General features: G+C 37.6%; 1 protein-coding gene across 1 annotated transcript in view; it reads right to left on the reverse strand.

Annotated features, from left to right (window-relative positions):
* abhd3 (abhydrolase domain containing 3, phospholipase) overlaps positions 1–21,776 on the reverse strand; it is a 54,837-nt gene that overhangs the window by 25,049 nt on the left and 8,012 nt on the right. Inside the window, exons 3-4 of the mRNA XM_039754725.1 lie at positions 19,430–19,612; positions 12,741–12,786 (exon numbers count right to left, since the gene is read on the reverse strand). Coding sequence (XP_039610659.1) covers positions 12,741–12,786; positions 19,430–19,612 — 229 coding nt within the window. The remainder of the gene's footprint in view (positions 1–12,740; positions 12,787–19,429; positions 19,613–21,776) is intronic.

Below are 21,776 nucleotides of genomic sequence, written 5' to 3' on the forward strand. Positions count from 1 at the left end.
CACTACAGGAGCCTTTGGTCTCACTCCAGCTGGCTCAGAAATAGTTTCTTTCATATCACCATCACCATCCTGAATTCTCAACCCTTACCATTCAATAGCTGACCTTTCTAAATATCAATAAATTCTGACTGTACTCTATGTATATTTTCACCTATTTACATATATTTGGTCTGTACATAGAAATATTTCATGTCTTTATTTATTCATATCTACTGTATACTCTACCTTGTATATACTATTTGTAGATTCACATGCTAAATATATATATATATATATATATATACACACACACACACACACATACACATATATATATATATATATATATATATATATATATATATATATATATAAATATGTGTGTGTGTACCAGCTGTGTAAGCCCATGCTGTAAAATGTCCAGGATCCTAGAAACTATTTAAATCATCATGAAAAAAATGTACAGATATCGGGTTATTGAAAGGAACTACTTTGGGCATTTCTCTCCTAGGAGGATTTGTGTTGCTGATGTGCTCGCATCGCTTGGTATTAGCAGTTACGTGACTTTGACTTTCTTCAGATGTTTCATTTTGCTAACATGCTGGCCTCGCTTGCGTATCCTCAGAGGTGAAGCCCTACATGTACAGTGGAACCTCGGTTCACGACTATAATTCATTCCAAAACTCTGGTCGTAAACCGATTTGGTCGTGAATTGAAGCAATTTCCACAATAGGATTGTGTGTAAATACAATTAATTCATTCCAGACCGTAAGAACTGTATGTATATATATATATATATATATATAGTTTTTAAGCACAAATATAGTTAATTACACCATAGAATGCACAGCGTAATAGTAAACTAAATGTAAAAACATTGAATAACACTGAGAAAACCTTGAACAACAGAGAAAACTAACACTGCAATAGTTCACACTATTGTGCTATGAACTGCTTGCTAAAAAAATTTTTTTAATGAGTTAAGTGCAGGGGAAAAAAAGAACATTTGAAAAATCCGTAATTTAATAAACCACCAAGAAAAGTAACATTGCCACAATGCACGCTATGAACCGATCGCTGTAAACAGAACTGAAAACAAAAACAAGCCTTTTCTACCTTATGCGTCCAGCCCTCCCTCTCTCGCTTGCTCGCGCTCTCTCTCGCTCTTTTGTGTGTGCGTGTGTCTCTTTCGCCAGCCTGCAGCGCGTGTGTGTGTGTGCCTCTGTCTCGCGTGCCTGTATATGTATGTATGTATGTGTATGTATATGTGTGTGCGTGTGTGTGGTGTTGCGTCTGTCTCGTGCGTGCGTGTGTGTGTGTGTGTGTGTGTGTATGTGTCTCTTGTGCATGCCTTGGTATGTATCACTGTCTCTCTCTTGCTCGCTGCACAGGAAATGCACAGGGAGAGACTGAACATGTACAAACCGAAAGGGAAACTGGCTTGTTCGTATACCGAGTGTGTGGTCGTGAACCGAGGCAAAAGTTTGGCGAACTTTTGGTCGTAAACCGATTTGTACGTGTACCGAGACGTTCGTGAACCGAGGTTCCACTGTATATATATATATATATATATATATATATATATATATATATATATATATATATATATATACACACACACATACATACATATATACATACATACATATACACAGTGGTGCTTGAAAGTTTGTGAACCCTTTAGAATTTTCTATATTTCTGCATAAATATGACCTAAAACATCATCAGATTTTCACTCAAGTCCTAAACGTAGATAAAGAGAAACCAGTTAAACAAATGACACAAAAATATTGTACTTGGTCAATTATTTATTAAGGAAAATGATCGAATATTACATATTTGTGAGTGGCAAAAGTATGTGAACCTCTAGGATTAGCAGTTAGTTTGAAGGTGAAATTAGAGTCAGGTGTTTCAATCAATGGGATGACAATCAGGTGTGAGTGGGCACCCTGTGTTATTTAAAGAACAGGGATCTATCAAAGTCTGCTCTTCACAACACAAGTTTGTGGAAGTGTATCATGGCACGAACAAAGGAGATTTGCTCATCAGGCTAGAAAAGGCTACAAAACCATTTCTAAAGAGTTTGGACTCCACCAATCCACAGTCAGACAGATTGTGTATCAATGGAGGAAATTCAAGACCATTGTTACCCTCCCCAGGAGTGGTCGACAAACAAAGATCACTCCAAGAGCAAGGCGTGTAATAGTCGGCGAGGTCACAAAGGACCCCAGGGTAACTTCTAAGCAACTGAAGGCCTCTCTCACATTGGCTAATGTTCATGTTCATGAGTCCACCATCAGGAGAACACTGAAGAACAATGGTGTGCATGGCAAGGTTGCAAGGAGAAAGGCACTGCTCTCCAAAAAAAAATTGCTGCTCGTCTGCAGTTTGCTAAAGATCACGTGGAAAAACCAGAAGGCTATTGGAAGAATGTTTTGTGGACGGATGAGACCAAAATAGAACTTTTTGGTTTAAATGAAAAGCGTTATGTTTGGAGAAAGGAAAACACAGCATTCCAGCATAAGAACCTTATCCCATCTGTGAAACATGGTGGTGGTAGTATCAAGGTTTGGGCCTGTTTTGCTGCATCTGGGCCAGGATGGCTTGCCTTCATTGATGGAACAATGAATTCTGAATTATATCAGAGAATTCTAAAGGAAATGTCAGGACATCTGTCCATGAACTGAATCTCAAGAGAAGGTGGGTCATGCAGCAAGACAACGACCCTAAGCACACAAGTCGTTCTACCAAAGAATGGTTAAAGAAGAATAAAGTTAATGTTTTGGAATGGCCAAGTCAAAGTCCTGACCTTAATCCAATCGAAATGTTGTGGAAGGACCTGAAGTGAGCAGTTAATGTGAGGAAACCCACCAACATCCCAGAGTTGAAGCTTTTCTGTACGGAGGAATGGGCTCCAAACCGGTGTGCAGGAATGATCAAAAGTTACCGGAAACGTTTAGTTGGAGTTATTGCTGCAAAGGGGGGTCACACCAGATACTGAAAGCAAAGGTTCACATCCCCACTTGCTGTTTTTTAACTGTGCTGGAAACAACACAGAAAAGAAAGGTTTACTAATTTTTGACATTGATAACTCATTCATTCTTTTATTTTCTGAATCATTTTATACCAATACAGGGTGGTGGGCTGTTAGAGCTCTTCCTGGGAGAACTGCATGCAAAGGAGGAACAAGCTCTGGAGAAAGAAGCAGTCCATCACATTGTACGCTTACACTGGTTATTTTACAGTTGCCACTCAACACGTATGTTTTTGTGATGAGGGCGAAAACCTGACTCTCTAGAGATACCATCAGGACACATGGATTAGGAAGAAATTCCACAGTGACTGTCACCAGGGCATGAGATCAGGGTCTCTGGATGTGTGGGACAGGGCCACTGTGCTGCCTAGCAGTAAATGGCATTCTAAAACACTCCCTTATTAGACAGCTATTCAAGTACTCAAATCTGGACCGCAATATTCCTAACCACAGTTGACACATCTTGTTTTTTTTTTTTTGTTTTCAACAAACAGTGTTTATTTAAATTTTTTAAAAATAAGGCTTTTTGCTTGGTCATATAATAGATTCAGCCTTAATAAGTTATGAATTATGTATTTATATTTTCTGATATAAAATACTATAAGTATTACTCTCCTAGACTCAAAACGTTTCAGTGCACCCACTTGTTTATTTATCTTTACTTTTTCCTGATTTAATATATAGAAAAAGTTTTGTTTTCATGAAAAACTGACCTTGTGTTTTCAACTTGAAATTGATTCTTATAATTTTGAACAACTTGCAACTTATGCTAGTGGGCATTTTGCACTTGTAAATCTGAAAAGTTAATTTGGTTTTGGATGAATTCCAGCTCTTCAGCTTCAAGGTTTTAAAGTTTAACATTTTTAAAACTGATACTAACAACAGTCACGCCACTTCTGATATACTCGCAATACGTGGCATTGACATTTAGGACTTTGAAAGAGAGAGTTTTGTAAATTTTGAGTTAAATCCAAAACCTGAAATTTTCAAGTGCTGCTACGGAATTGCACAATAAATATATGATAGATAGATAGATAGATAGATAGATAGATAGATAGATAGATAGAATGAACAAACTTTATTTGTCCCCAGGGGAAAATTTGGCTGTTTACAGAAGCTCTTTAAAAAGAAATATAGAGCTTCTATAAAACTTGTACTCATGTTGGAAATATTGAGAAAGTGAAGTGCTGGCCACATCAGATTTATTTGCTGAGGTTTGAGAATTAAATTTGATTCTTTTCACAATCAATTGGTATCTTACTTCAATAATTTTCAGCATGCTCAGAAAAATAATCATATGCCTCTACTTCTGTCTCAGGGATAATACTTACTGTCTGTATCCCCAATAGCATAGTTTGTAGAAAGCACACAGAGCAGCTCTCTACAGCTGAAATCAAAGTAAAAGTGAAAAAGATTTTATTAATTAATAATATAAAGTACAAAAAAGAAACAAAATCCTGTTCCCTGTCTAGGCCTGATTGTACCGATCTTGCATGCCCTTGTGTACCTGCTGCTCTGGCTGGGCCACTTTTCTTAGCCTGTCTTTCTCCAGACATTGGCATCTCCCTTGGTCTTAAAACTAAATGTGTTGCTACTATAATTTTCATCCCTAGAAACATTGGTGTAATAACTAACAGTTTGTTTGTCTAACTATTACAAAATTAAGAGACCAAATGTAAAACAGTACAGTTAGACTATCAAAGTAAATTTGTAATTTTAGCTTTTCGGAATGACTCACGTAGAGAGTGGAACTGTAGATGGAGAATAGGCCAGGAAATTGTTCTTATTTCAGTACTAAAAAGTGTCATATACTGTACGTTCGTGGAAACACTAAAGCCCCTATTTAATCAATTTATATGAATGTTCTCTGTATTGACATGGACAGACTTGATACATTTTAAGACCTCTTTGTCACATGCATGCCGATGCTCTTTGACCTCACACTGTAGGTCTCCAGGGAAGACTTAGCTTTTTAGTATTATGCTTCAAACAACTTTCTGTCCCTGGTGTCTGTTTTATTTGGCTACATTTATTTGTCTATTTTCTATTGAATATTTTTTATATTTTTTCTTTGTAAATACATTTTTAAATCTCTGTAGTTCACTATTTTTCATTAAATGTGTTTTCAGTTTCTGATTATTGTGATGTTACCACATCAATGGTATAAAGGTCAGCGTCATGCACTTTCTGGTTGCCCAAGTTTTTAGATCCAACCTAAGAACCCTAGTGTAATTATTGTTTGTTAAAGCGTTTTCTAGTTATTAACTTCTTTTTTGTGTTCTGACTGTGGCTATGTCTTGGCAGTTTCTGGTCCTATTGCTCAGTTTCTTCACTGTGATTATTATTATACTGTACATCCCAGTTACATTACATTACCCTGGTCTCGTTCCAGTCCAGATTCCAAATCTGTAAAATGACTGCTACCCCGTACAGTTCAGTACACAGATCGCATTTGTGCTAATTAGGCTTATTTGAATTTTTTAGGCCAGTCTGAACTACAGGCCTGCTTTTGTGATTGAGGCCTATCCTTTAAGTTTCCTGTAGCCAGCAGGCATAACATATGTATATTTACTAAATACAGATTAAATTATAAAAATAAGTGTTTGGGGTAAAGGACTATATGCTGCTTTTGCACAGAGGAAATAACAATGATTTAAAAAACACTAATTCTACTACTGGAGCATGTCCTGAAATAAAAGAGAATGGAAAATAGATCGACGTGAGGACTTCAAATGGATAGATGTCAGGGTTGGTCTTCTTTAAGATAAAGGCCTAAATCTGTCTGTGGTGGCGTTTGCCTGTTGTTTGTAGTGAACACGGTAGCAATAGCATTTGATGATGGAGCATTATAACCTTAGTAGGGGGTTCCCCCTGCTCGCTTCACTTGCCAGCCACTTCCCGTCTCTTCCTCTTGAAGTTTTTTTTTTTTTTAACCTCCTCTTTGCTCGATCAGCTGCTGGCTTGTTGCTGCTTTGCTGCTTGATCTGCATCTCGCACAGTACTTTGAACATTTAAAGCCTGTACAGCGGCTGTCCTACTCTTTGTCTTTTATTTCCAGCCCTGGGCATGGTTAAATCTTTTGGCACAAAGTCCCATCCCGTCTCGCAAGATGTGAGTTCTTGATATTTTTTATAGTTTATAAGTTAAAAACGGAATAAGAATCTGAAAATCTAACAACATCACATTAAAGTTCAATAAACTCTGAAAAGAATGACACCAAATACAGTATATACTGTATATGTAGGTTTTAAAATAAGCCGGATTTAAATCGTGACAGAAAACGTGACATAAAAACGTCACCATTGCACTTTTAGGCTTAGGATTTTATATATACATATATATATTAGAGTAGATTGGCCTTGTGTAAACTCAGTTTGGATGTATATTTTTACTTCTCTTTGTGCTTTTTGCTTTTCTTCTTCTTGAGCTTCTATGATGTTTGTAATTGCTCAGGCGCAAAAAACGTTAACATCAGTGAAGTCTTGTAGTTTGAATGTTTTTGTCAAAGCACTTCATCAGGATCTACAGTGTGAAAATTGGTGTAGTCCACCAACATAATGATAAATTTGATTTTGAATTTTAAACATTTACAGTGGCATGCAAAATTATTCAATCCATTTGAAAGTCATCATAATTTTCTGCATGGCAAATGTACACATATTTATCTATCTATTCAGTATTTTTAATGTGAACTTCTATGCTGTAACAATACATTTCTAAAGTCAACTAAACCATTTTCTGTAGATAAAGAAAAAAAACTCAAAGTAGTGTTCGCATGTACTCGAGACACTCACCAATATTTTCTTGAGAACCCTTTTGCTGCAATAACAGCCTTAATTCTTTTGCGGAAATTATGTTCCAGTTTTGCACATTTTTCAGGAGTGATTCTTCCACATTCTTCTTGGCAGAGCTTATCGAGATCCTCTAGGTTGGTGGGACAGCAGTTTTCAAAAAAGTGCCCGAGTTTCTCAATAGGGTTCGGATCAGAAGCTGTTACTTGACCACTCCAAGACATTCACCCTTTTGTTTCTGAGCCATTGCAGTATCGTTTTTGCCTTATGCTTAGGTTCATTGTTATGCTGAAGGATAAATCTTCTCCTGAGGTGTAGGTTCATTGCAGAATGGAACAAGTTCTCCTGCAATATTGTGTTGTATTTGTTTCCATCCTCTGACAAGTGTCCAACTCCGTCAAGATTCCCAGTCCCACCACATTGAAAGCATCCCCACAGCATAATGCTGCCACTCCCATATTTCACTGTAGGTATGGTGTTTTTTGTTTCTTCATGGGCAGTGTTCATTTTACGCCACACATACGTCTTTGAAGTCTGACCAAAAAGTTATATTTTGGTCTCATCTATCCATAAAACCTTCTCCCGCATTTTAATTGGGTCTTTCTCATGTTTTGTAGCAAATGCCATACATGCATTTATGTGGACCTTCTTAAGGAATGGCTTCTTTCTTGCTACCCATCCATAAAGGCCTGTTTTATAAGAGAGCTCTTTAAATTGTGAACCCCCACACCGTCACGCCAGTTTCAGTCAAAGAGCACTGCAGACTTCTGAGAGTGACAGTTGGATTTTTAGTAGCCTCTCTCACCAGTCAATGTCTTGCTCCGATGTTTCAGTTGTAGGGAAGGCCTGTTCTAGTAACTTTCTGATGATGGAGCTAACAGTGTTTAGCAGGACATTCAAACTCTACAAAATTTTTTGTAGCCATTTCCTGCCTTTTGCATTTCAATGATTTTGTGTCTCACATCAGCAGGAAACTTCTTTGTCTTCATTTTTGCAGACTATGGCCCATGAAAAGGGTGCTTTTTATATACAAAGAGATATACAGGACTCACACATAGTACCTAATTATGTTTCTTTATGGTCAAATGACTGTCACCTTTGTGTCGCTTGTGATTAATTTGCGATTTGTATAAACCTGGAGCAAAGCACAGAGGTTTAAATATTTTGGCAAACACTAACTTTTTCTTCTTCAGTTACCTATCTGCAAACATAGTTTATTTTGACTTTGGAAATGTATTGTTATAGCATAAGAGTTCATGTTAAAAATACTGAATGGACAAATGTGTACAAAATTTTGTCATGCAGAAAATTCATGCAATCAAGGGGACTGAATACTTTTGCACACCACTGTAGGCAAGATGTCCTGAGGGATCATCAACAGAGGAACAGTTAGATAGAATAGATAATTGTTAGCAGTGGTGTCACACACCTCTTGGGTAAGTAATTATGTGTTTTAGTTGATTCAGCAAACATTGTCAGTGAAACGGGTTCAGTTTTTGGATTGACGCTGAGCTGAGCTTTTGGATCCTGTTGCTTTTCTGGGCCACACAGTGTGTAAAAATTTTGGTTTGGAACTGGAGTATCAGTTTGCACAGGAATCCATCAATACTTGTCACACCTGCACTGAGTGTCAACTACAAGGCACACGTGTTACTGGCCAGTGTGATGTGTCTTACTGTTAGTGGCGCTTGCGGGTGTAGTTGTGGTTGCGAGGAACCGACGCAGCCTGTGTTATGTACTTCATGGAGCTGCAGTATGACTGCTTGGCTGTTGTTTTCGTGTCAGCAATGTCAAAGCGCACTGCTGTGTCTCTGCTGGCCATGAGAAGGAGCCACAGCCAAAATTCAGGACCGCTGTGGGGCAGACGTTGAATTCATGGGTCATCTTGTGTGGTTCACGACATAAGCTGTTGATTATGTACTAACTAACTAGTCTTGTTAGTATAGGTTAATGCCTTTTTGACATTTTTTTTAACTTTCATTTATTTTACTTGATATGAAATTAAACAGTTTATAATAATTTTTGGAACACTAATGCATAGAAGGTGTATCAAAAACAAAAAGATATACAGACAAACATTCTCAGTTCTGCTGAATGCAGACACCATCAATGCTCTATTTCAAACTATATAGAAAATATAAAGAAATGAACTAACAATACATGCTAAAATCAGATATTATATCAATGTCTTTGAAAAAATGAATAAAGAGGATTAGAGAAAGTATTAGTCAACTGTCGCAAAAGAGTGAGTCCTTATGGCAGCTTTTTTCCACTTAATTATTGTCAAGGGCAACACAAGGAAGTCACAAACTATAAAAATTGTGCATTCTTTTTATTGTCTGCCATGTCATAAATGACTTCACTAATTTAGCCTCATGACCACACTTGAGTATTGAGTGTGCTGGAGCCATAAAACTAAATAAATGCTCACCGTGAGTTGTTTAATAAGACTCTAGGGCAGCAGGAATACCAAGATCAAAAGCTGCGTTTGTTGGGTCATTGCCTTATAACACAGTTTCCAGCACAAATCTGCGGAGGAGACTTTGACACCTCTGTAACATAACAGCAGTAGTAGAGCCAGCTGTGACATACTGTTTGTGTTGTCTCAGATTAAACTCAGCACACTTGATTTTAAATTTGCTGTAGTTGATTTTATTGATGAAGAAAGTGGGAAAAAGGGACTCAGTATTAAGTATGGAGAGATGCACAACAGAAGGCATTTTTTGGCTTTTCACAGGTTTAACATGATGGCATTCCAGTGTTTGCCAGATATAAAAAGAAAAAGGGCCATCTCTGATGATTGGAGATTTTTTAATGGTTAATATTTTTTTTTCTGCTATGGGGAAATTAGTAATTAAACATACAAGGAAAAAAACGGATGCAACAGAAGGCTATATAAACTGGTATTGTTGCCTTTTCATATTGATTTCTGACCACTTAAAAACCTATTGGATATTAAAGAGGAATATAGAATTTAACTATGTAACAATAAAAGCCGTGTTATATGACTGACAGGAAATGAATCAGCAAAAGAAATGAACCACTCCCTAAAGTGGACAAAGTCAACTATCTCAAAAAGTTTTTAAAGGATCACCAATGACACAGCTTCCACAAGCAGCTGTTCTCATGTTGAAACATCTGTGCTAAAGGTTATCATCGGGCTAAGGTTTACTGCCAACACGACAGAAGCCTTAGGCACTAAAAACAGTCAACTCCTTTACCATTGTTGGCACACACTACTTATCAGATAAAGTCTGGGATTGGGCCAAAACATTTGCTGTGATACTGAAGCCAATGCAATGTGCACACCAAAGACTATGTGAAAGTGTGCAATGAAAGCCATGATGATCTCAATTAATGTTAATCATAGTATTCATAAAACTAAAGAACACTACATCTAAACAAGTAAAACAGACATACAAGACAAAACATACAAATAGCTAAGATGAAATATCAATACAAATGATACAACTAAACAAAAACTTTTGAGTTTTTTCTTTTTTAGTTAAACATTGACAGAAAATGGTTTATTTTGACTAATGCATTGTCACAGCATAAGAGTTCACATTAAAATTCTGAATGGATAAATATGTGTACACTTCTTTTGTCATGCAGAAAATTAAGACTTTCCAGGAGGCTGAATACTTTTACACACCACTGTATGTATGTACACAATCAAGAATTAGCACAACCAATACAGTCACCCAGTGAGTTTGGTGGAGGGTCAGAAGTAGGATTAGTGTGGACAGAAATCTGAGAGTAATCAGCATAAAAATGAAATCTCAATCCATCTTTTTGAACCGCCTTAGGCAGTGGGTGTGCCGTTCTGATAGTGCTTTGAGTTGGTTTAACTCATACAATACAAGGAGAGAATTAGTTGTGTCAATTACATATCAGAGAATGGTGTGCGAGAGTAATCTGTTTTGTATACTTTATTATTCTCAAGCTACTTGCTCCCATTAGCCCTGATCACTTTGAAATAAAGTCAGTTGCTAAAGTTAATGGAGACGACCCACAGATTTATTTATCAATAACAAAAGATAACCCTGAGGCTCTAAATCCTCAGTTCCAGTGTCTTACTAGCATTTCAAAACAAATGAGTAGTAATTTCCTTAAACAAAACAAGACAAATGAAATTTTAACATTTAAATATAACTTAGTCCTGATTTCAGATTAAGAACTAAACTTCATTCGCACATTAGCATATTACTAATGGCATTATTCACTTCAGCAACATCACTTAAGTTAGATCATTTACATAACTGCAAGATGCTGAAATGTTAATATACACGTTTGTGTGTGTGTGTGTATATATATATATATATATATATATATATAGATATAGATATAGATATAGATATAGATATAGATATAGAGATATATCCTTTATAGTCCATGACCCCGAAGTGCTTCTGAGCCCTCAGTGCATGTGATTATCCAGCACTTCCGGGTCAGGTAAAAACTCCTCTTCTTCAACCCGGAAGCACGTTATTTCCTCTGTCCATGTGACTGGGACGTACTTCCGGGCTGTAGGGAAAATACAAGTCTCTGTGCCTCCCTGCAGTGTCCCCTGGTGGCCCCGACATTATCCAGCAGGGCTGTACAGAAAAACTTCATAGTCCGTGACGCCCTGCTGGAATTCGGGGCATCTCAATGTCGCAGGGAGGGCTCCCTCTGGTGGCCTGGGGGTATTGGCCGGGAAAAGTAAAAGGGATACCGTTTTGCCAATGTTTAACAGCTAAGCGACTTTGTCTTTCTTTGGAGGTTTCGTTTTGCTGACGTGCTCGCCTCACTTGTGTTATTAGCGGCTTAGCAAGTTTTCCGTTTCCTTGGAAGAGGAGCCCTTACCCCAACTTCAGCTCTCACTTCCGGCCCGGACAGACAAACAGACACACACACTTCGACGCATAGACGTTTCAGAAAAGTGCAATAGTGTGAGATTTACATGTATAAGAAATTAAGTCATTCAATGACACTCATTCACTCATTTCTTTTTTATTTTTTTAATATTTTTTTCTATGAAGTTTGGTCTGTTAATTGTTTTCAGTTGCAGACAATTAATGACAAGCACAGCAAACACTAGGACGAACACCAATGAATTCTAAAGGACAGCAGTGCATTTGTGCTTATTAGTAAATAATAAATAACCAGAACATTAAAAAATACCAAATTAGTAAAAAAACTAAGTAAATTAGTTCTCATCTATCATATATAAATTCTTTACTCACTGAATAAAAATGTATTAGCATAACTATTTTGTGATTTCTGGACTGAATTAAAAACAAACTAACTCAAAAATAACGGGTAGTGTGATTAAGATAGGACTTCAAATAAAAGAAAAATAAAAATCGGTTGAGACAAAAACCTGCAGCAAAAATGAACCTTTAGAACTGAAACTGAGTAACCCTGCACCACACTACTTAACAAACAAATCAGTAGGGAATGTACACGAACAAGATGGTGGGGGGCCGGCATGCTGGGACAGTTGGTGTCCAAATGATCAGTTTTGATGCTTCTCCATCCCTACTAAAATATCATGTGAGGTTTAAGGCATGAGATGTTTTTAGTGAGTCCCACTTAATGACGCAGGACTGACAGAATAATTGAACTCTGTGTTTGTTATTGTTATTACGTTAGTATCAGCCTCACATGCAAGTGTCTTTGTTGCAATTAAGAGTCCCATTAAGTGTACGTCATTTTATTTATATTTATATTTTTTTTATATTGAATCAAAGCATTTTTTTTTATATTGTTACATTTTTCTCTTCAAATTGTTTTAAGCAGCACAGGTGAGCTTTTTGTTTGACTTGAAAATAAGGGTTCACAGCCGTAAATATCAAGGCTACTTTAGCTTTTTATGACGTCATTACCTTCAGTCATTGCATCAAACATACAGAAATGATAAAAAGCAAATAACTGGGAATCTGCAGACTTACCAAAAGCCTTTCTCCAGAAACACCCCTGTTATTAAATACAACACACCTGAAAGAAAAAAAAACATAACACATATATAAAAGTTTATCCATATTTAGCTACAAAATCTGTTTCTGCACACAGAATATTTAAAGCAATATTGCAAATGCAGCCTTTTCTGTGCTGGTGTGCCTAGTCCCCTCTGTGCACTAAAATGCTGCCTAAGCACCAGAGCAGACAGCACTGAAAGATGTTGCTGTGCTTACTGCTGACACCTCAGCTTGTCCCCATGAGGCATGACAAGAACCTGAAAGGCTCACATGCTTTTAGAGGACACTTTTAAGTCACTACTCAAACAGGTGTTGATGCTTTTTATTCTTTTTTAATGTTTTCTCCTGTGATTTTTAAGACTGTACCTAATGTATAAAGCTCAAAATCTCTGTGTGTGTATGTATATGTGTGTGTGTATGTCTGGTATACAAATCCACACCATTGGACCGATCTCTGTCAAAATGTACACACCTTCTTTACTTGATCAGCAGAAGACTGTAGACTGTGCATCCAACCCAAAATTTTGACCCTGGGGGTACCTTTGAGTTTTTCTTTTCTTTTTACTCGAGTTTGAATGACAGCGCCACCTGGTGGTTAAGAGAAAGTAAAACACCAGAACAGACTGAAGCCAGACTAGCAGACAGACTGATCGAAGGTTAAAATGACTTTCTGTGGAGGACGAGGTGTGGCTTCTAGTTCTAAAAAACACAACTGAGGTACCCTGCTGCACTAATTGCAGATAACATGTGGCTTTTGAATTTTAAGTACAGTAGAATAATTATTTGATTAATTGAATGAATCTAAGTGTCCTGGACGATTGTTGACATTTTATGTGCCTCAAAGACTAGATCCAAAATTTTATTTTAGGACATGTCATTCCTAGTAAACAGCACCCTAAAGTGCTATTATATTTGCAGCAGATTTGCTTAGCAGTATCTACAACTGTAACTGAGCGAATCAAGTGGTGTGCCTATCAGTGCCTGAAGTACAGAGCACAACATACACTTATTTTAAATAAATAAATGCAAATGAAAAATGCATTCATTTTCAGATCTACTTCATTCTCTTATAGCTTTATAGGATTTAAAGCTTATTTCAACATTATCAGGAGCAAGTCACGAACCAGACGGAGACTGGCCCATCCATCAAAAGGCACACCTCGTCTCATTAAATAATTTAAATTCACCAATCACCCCAACCGGCACATCTTTGGGACGTGGCCAAGAAACTGCTGTATGTACCCAAATAAAGACCCAGTGACGCTGGGAAAACATGCCAACTCCACATAAAGTGCGACAGAGCAGCCATGCTTCCTTTATTTTCTTTAACTGAAACAGAATACAAAAAAACGCAAAAAAGTAACAGTTTAAAAATGAACATAGAACATACTCACACACCCACACATTCTCATATAGTGAATTTCGAGTCAACACTTGGGATATTGAAGGAGGCCAGAGTAACCGAAGAGCAACTGTGGTAGACTTTGGGAAAACGTGTGCACTCCACAGAGACAGTAATGACACTGACATTGAAAACAAGTCTCCCAGATCTGTGAGGCATGTTAATGAGTTCAATGTGACTTACTTAAATTAAAGCTTAATAATGACATTCTTTGTTTTTCTATTAAAAATATCATAAACCTCGTAACTGCTAATTTACAGAAATGTACTGCACATTATCCATCAACTTTCTATACCAATGACACCAATGATCAAGCTCAGGTTGCTGGGAACTCCATACAAGTACAGTATAGTAAAATACCACAGAATACGAACACTGAAACACTTAAAATTTAATATATTTGAAATCACATACACAAGATTCTCAATCCCACTTAATCTAATGGACAGGATTTCCAGGCATTGCAGGGGTTACATGGGTAGAATTTCCAATGAACTTAGAAAAATGCACACAGACAACAGAGTGCATGATTCAAACCCATGAGACCAGATTAGTGAGGTATTAGCTGTAACATCTCCTTAATATCTCATAGCCATCTTTTACCTGCATATGAATTTCAAAAAAATAAATCAGTTTGGAAAATAAGGAAGAGCTTGAGAAAGGCAATTTAACTCCAGAACAGTTGAAACAAGAGGAAACTAAAGTTCTGAAAAGTACTTTGTCTCCCAACTGTCCAAACTGAGCCTACCCTCTAATGTACTCATTTATAATCCTGTCTTTCCTCATCACACCCAGTGCAAATCTTAGCATCTTTAACTCTGCCACCTCCAGCTCTGTCTCCTACTTTCTGGTCAGTGCCACCGTCTTGAACCCATATAACATAGCTGGTCTCACTACCGTCCTGTAGACCTTTCCTTTCACTTTTGCTGATACCCTGTCTGTCACAAATCACTCCTGACACTCTTCTCCACCCATCCCACCCTGCCTGCACTCTCTTTTTGACCTCTCTTCCACACTCCCCATTACTCTGCACTGTTGATCCCAAGTATTAAAACAATGCTTGTATTTTCTTAAATTTTCAATTGTTTCTAATTAAAAGAATAAATAGAGCTTATACTCAGAATAGAATCTCTGGGGTGTGGACTCTAAATTACTACATGAACATCGGGACAATATTGGTGGGACATACAGCCAATTAAAATAACATTTTCTGAAAAAGTCATTAAGTTGTAAGCTGACAATTCAATAAATGGCCTCACTATACAGCGTACCATGCATTTCTTCTGTGGTTTTCATCAGATTATGTAACATCATCAAAAGATGCATTCATCAGTGTTCAGTAATCTCTGCAATGTGACCAACACTCATTTTAATGTCTGAGTCAAGCAAACTGCAGTGATTAAATGCCTACTTAAACAAATACTAAGAGGCACAGATAGCAAAGATATGAAAAACATATTCTAACATTTAAATCAGTGAAGTTAATAGTTAAGATGGGTCATGGACAACTCAAGATTTCCCACATACTGTATAAGAGGCTTAAACAAATATAAAATTAGTGACAAACATAAAGCAAACCTTACCTGCTTCAGTGGATCTGCGCACTGTGCGAGTCAATAACAATCCACTGAAGGTTATCCCCACTTGCCTTCCTTCTAAAACAACCAAGAGTCATGCTGCCTCTCTTTTAATCTTTCTTTAATACTCCTAGCTGACTGAGATTTTACTTCACTTCATCTTCAGACTAAAGATTTAAGTGGTCCTGCCAGGAAATGGCCTTAAAATCCGATATCTGCAACCAGCCCTTGAATTACTACCAAGTTGAGGGCATCCACATTGAATGCCAGGACCTTCAGAAGGTTGTTCATTGAAATGGTTGCAGCTCTGCATATGACAACCTATGCCTCGGTGTTTAACACCGCGTCTTGCCAGGTAAAACGAATGATATTGCTGAAAACGTCTGTATCAGTTCTTGACTTGTGTTTGACAAACTGTAAACATTCATATAAAGAAAATTCTACAGTCTGATGAGGAAAAACCTTTAATTAAAAGCTTTAATACTGGTTGTAATGGTAAGTGAAAGCACTGTTTCATTCTTCAGATACAATCCCTATCATAAAGCACAGTAATAACTACAGCACGCTGTTGGCATACTTCTCTGCCTCTGTCACCTTGAATGGCTGAGAAGAAACAGCAAAATTAAATACTTCAAGTACAGGAAAGTCATTCAGGAAAAGCTGACAAACTTAGTTACCTCAGTATAAAATCAATGTAAACTCAAACCCAGATTTTATCCAGGTAAAAGTAATGTATAATAATAAAACACAGTAAAAGAATAATGCTCAAGGACACTTGCAACTTAAACTGAAAAAATGGAATGTGAAAAATAAGCAAACACTCTTGTACAGTAAATATATACAGTATGTGTAACCTGTACATTTACCCCCACATTTGTCTGCATAATAACAGAGCCAAGAAACATTTATCATACTTTCAATAATATACTGTAATGTACTCTCTACAGCAATTTCCGGATGCTGCTCACCCACGCTCATATTGTTAGTGATGTCATAACGTCCCCCTTTATTACTGATGCTGCCCCTTTAAGAGGGCACAGTGACAGTGACAATTCAACCTTCCCTGTTTTTCTGGTGGCTGCTCTTTTGCCAGGTACTGACTGTGCACGTGTTTACTTTGAGCTCCAGGTTTTGATTTTGCTGCAGTTGTGCCTCGTTTGTTGCTGACCTCAAATGAGCAAATATTGACCACCAAAGCACAATTCTAGCTGTGGCCTCTGCATTAACAGTAAATAAATACCTGGGGGTAATTTACTGTGGAGTGATCAAATAATTACAAAGAAATCCTACTGGTAAACAGTACAGCGTTCTTATAAGACTGCCTGTTCCAAAAACAAAAATACTAGAATGGCATCATGCTGTATTAAAATAAAATTCAAGATATATCAGAAGTATCTTTCATTCTAATGTCAGTGTATACCCCTATCATCACCTATGATCAGAAGCTCTGGGTAAAGAAAAAGCACAGGCGGCCTTAACAACGTTCCTGCTGCAGCTGAAGTGGTTTGGGCATGTTCTCTGGGTGCGTCCCATGATGGAGATGTACGAGGTGTAGCAATGAACGACGACCCACAGGCAAATCTACAGCATGCTAGATGGAATATCTCTGTCCTCTGAACGATGTTGCTCAGGATGGAGGAACCTGGTCTGTCTAGTTCAGCAGGTAGGCAGCACAGTCCTCGCTAGGAAAAGCAGATTACAAGTTCTAAGTATATTTTATCAGCTTATCTAAAAGGTAACTAATCTGTTTTGTCAGTTCATAGTTCATGTTGTTCGTTAACTTCTAAAGGAAAAATAATTTCTTCTCATTGTGATGCTGTTGGTTATTAAATGGCAGTATTAAATATGTATACATTTAAACTGTTCTGTAATTGTATACTCCTCATTATTCAAAAGGTCAGTAACCCCCATTCATATAATATTTTTATGACAGAAATAGATATTTAATGTATAGCAGATACACTAAGGAAGTCCATCCATCCATCCATCCATTATCCAACCCACCATATCCCAACTACAGGGTCACGGGGGTCTGCTGGAGCCAATCCCAGCCAACACAGGCCACAAGGCAGGAAACAAACTCTGGGCAGAGCGCCAGCCCACCGCAGGGCACACACACACAAACACACACACCAAGCACACACTAGGGCCAATTTAGAATCACCAATGCACCTAACCTGCATGTCTTTGGACTGTGGGAGGAAACCGGACCACCTGGAGGAAACCCACACAGACATGGAGAGAACATGCAGACTCCACACAAAGCGAACTCAGGTCTCCTAACTGTGAGGCAGCAGCGCTACCCCTGCGCCACCATGCTGCCTACTAAGGAAGTTTAAATCTTAAAGTAGATGGTTGTTTTTTGGTATAGTGCTTCCAATTGCAGTAGCTTTATTTTTGTATTTAAATATTGATTATTTTGCAGCACATTTCAACAAGAAAAAGCTGCAGTATTCATTCCTTTGGTTTTAAAAGATGCAACAAAGAACATATTTACCCAATAACCCCTTTTCAGGCTCACAGTCTTGCAGAAATTGGAAAAAAATCATCCTGCGTGAGCTGCAAGAGCTAATCCAATGCCAAGTAAAACATTATAGGAGAGCTTAGCACTGGGTGGGTTCTTCTAAATGTGTCACATTAATTATTTACCCCTGAAACAGATTTTTAACACCTTCTTAGTTTCACAGCAGCTACTTATCCACATAACTAGACACTTATATTCAGGCTTTTAGTTAACCTGCTGACAGTAAAGATTAGTCACAAAGGTGTTAGAATGTAAACCAAAGTGTTGTAACTGAGGCTCCAACAACTTAATAAATGAACCCGATCAAGTCACTTAAGATTTGGAATTTCCCATGGGAGAGATAAGTTATTTGGAAATAATGAAGCACAATTCATTTTTGATTTATATGTCACATTGGATAATGATGGCAACTATGTAAGTGAGGTGCTAATTTTTGTAGGGTGTGCTTGGAAAATGTAGGAAAATATGATTATCAAGAAGGCAGCAATCTGAGAAAGATTACAAAATATACATATATACAAAGTGTATTTATATATATATATATATATATATATATATATATATATATATATCCTTTATTGTTAGCTCAGAATGAAATCAGTAATGTTGCATCTTGGCCCCCTCATTTAAACTCTTCAAATTAGCAATACCTAATTATTTTGAAGTGCAAATGATGTGCAAAAATGTTAGTTCCATAAATGCACTGCTTATAATTATTGTATGGACTACTAGAGTTTTCCATTTTTAGACAGAAAATCTAGTCAGTACTACATTATATCACTCTTTCCAATCTAATATTACGAAACTACGCTTATGGTTTTGTGGCCTAATTGAATATTGCTTCATTTCATATACAAATTAACCAAACACACCTTAGGGCTATGAAGTGTTTTAATGTATTTTTCTGTATACAGACAGGCAGATTATGTATACTATATATACAGTAATTATTTCAATGTTATACAGATACCTGCCTTGAAGATCTTATGGACTCGCAGTGGCAGAGAAGCCCTGTAAAAGATAGGTGCTACGTTAAAATGCATTTGATGTATCGGGGAATGAAGGAGGACTATGGGTGACATAAAAGCAGGAAACCATCTATGTGATGCCAAGCAATGGAATTACTCTAGCTGTCCATTATGTCACTGAAAACATTTACCTGTATCCTAGCTCTTCACTCTGCTTGATCATGTGCAGAATGTAGGACTCTCTGCTGGTCCCTGTAAGTCCAGGCAGTAGAAGTATTGTAGGGCGTGTGGCCACATCGGGATAGTGTGCATTGTCATCATTATCAAACCAATCCAGTGAAATCTGGCCGCCATCTGCTGTCTTAATGAGCTCACTGAAAGATCCAGGATAAACCGAGAATTCAATATCCAGTATGGAATTAAATGTTAGGCTTTTAGGCACACAGTATAAGAAGATTCATTTTGCTCACACACTCAGTAAAACATGACATTTTCACAGATGAAAACACATTTCCTTTACCTCAGATTAGTTCACTAAAATTGAGTCATAATCACACCTATGATAACAGTCTTTATTAGAAAATTCAACTTGTTGAGTAGTTGCACTTACCAGCACCGCATTTTCATTAAAGATTATATTTTTTATTTTTAATAATGAACAAGTCAAACTAAAGAAACAGGGCTACACTTAAAAATCCAATACATTTTAATTAGGTGCTGGCTGACAAGTATAATAATTGACAGCATGAAGATTTATTGGTTAGTACAGCTTTCTCACAATTCTAAGGACCTGCACAATCACTGTCTGTGCAGAATGTATATATTCTCTCCATGTCCATATGCATTTCCTACATATCCTAAAGACTTGCACTCTAGCATAGATTTTGGTCTTGTGTTGCACTGACGTCCTGTTCATAAATGGCTGCTCTCCGGATTCCTATTCCTCCTTGGTGACCCATAGCTGACTGTGACACTGAAACACAATCACCCGGTTTGGAAAATGAATGTACAGCAGTATGACTGTAAAAGGGAAATTACATGCAATTTTTACTAGTCAACTGCTATATAATATTCCAGGTAACCCACCATTATACCAGGGAAACAGCCAAATATTAATCCAAGCATAGACTGACTTGGAACTGCTAAGAACAAAGCCTGTATGAGTTATTCTAACATATAATATTCATCTTATTCAGGGTCACGGTGGGCTGGAGCCTATGCCAGTGGCAATATGTGCAAGGCAGGAAATAGTCCTGGACAAGACACTAGTCTCACACACCCACCTTCATGCTTAATCACAAAGAGGACATTTTGAAATGGCCAATTAAACTAGAATACCCATGCAAAGATGGAGAGAATGTACAGACTCCAAATGGGCACAGGATTCAAAGCCAATGTGGTGGATCTGTGAGGGAGAGCACTAACCATTGTACGACTGTTTCGCCATATTAATTATTCAGTTCTATTAAGTTTAAAGTATTCTCTCTAACATTCTGCCAGTTTCCAAACTTACAAGTTTTGCCATCAAGCTGCTGACTTATCTTCTAAAGGCAGGACTTTGGAATAAGGAACTCTTATTTCCAATTGTTGTAAGTATTTTCCTGGGACCCTGATGAATACTAAATTATCCATCCATTATCCAACCCACTATACCCTAACTACAGGGTCACAGGGGTTTGCTGGAGCCAATCCCAGCCAACACAGGGCGCAAGGCAGGAAACAAACCCCAGGCAGGGCGCCAACACACACACACACACCAAGCACACACTAGGGATAATTTAGGATCGGCAATCCACCTAACCTGCATGTCTTCGGACTGTGGGAGGAAACCCACGCAGACACGGGGAGAACATGAAAACTCCACGCAGGGAGGACCCGGGAAGTGAACCCAGGTCTCCTTACTGCGAGGCGAGAAATTCTAGCTATTAAGTCTGTTTGCCACAGATTACATATAATTTCTTGTCTGTTGGATTATTTTCTTGTAACTGTGGGTCAATGTTTAAAATTCTTACATTCTTGCTGCAAATAAATGTGTCCCTGGAATAATAAAGTCTAATCTAATATTAAGAAAACTAGGAAAACAGTTAAGCCAAGCCAGCCAAACACCTGACGTTAATAGGACTGACCCGGTACTGTGAAGAAAACATTCCCACACAGAGCCTCTTGGTACAATGAATTGCTAATCCTTCTTGTAATCACTAAAATTAAACATTTTAGCATCCTAATCTTTATAAGGAATGTTTCTAAGCCGCTTTCAAAACTCTTCCCAGGTCTTCATCAGAAAGGTTAACTATTTGTTGGCAGTGGAATGGGATGCCAAATTTACGTAACACTGATTTCTGTTTGATGCTGCTTCAATCTGAAAGGGCTCAACATGAGAGCTGCAAAAAGAATGACTGTTCATTATAACTTGTTTGGCAAAAACATCTGAATAGGGCAAGTAATCAGAAGAGACATATGCAAAACGCATACATGCATACAAATTTGAGCCGTAAGTGCAAACATAAGCCTGTCAGTCCACAGCTGAACCTTGTTGCC

This window comes from Polypterus senegalus, chromosome 5 (assembly GCF_016835505.1).
Source record: "Polypterus senegalus isolate Bchr_013 chromosome 5, ASM1683550v1, whole genome shotgun sequence".
Taxonomy (NCBI): domain Eukaryota; kingdom Metazoa; phylum Chordata; class Cladistia; order Polypteriformes; family Polypteridae; genus Polypterus; species Polypterus senegalus.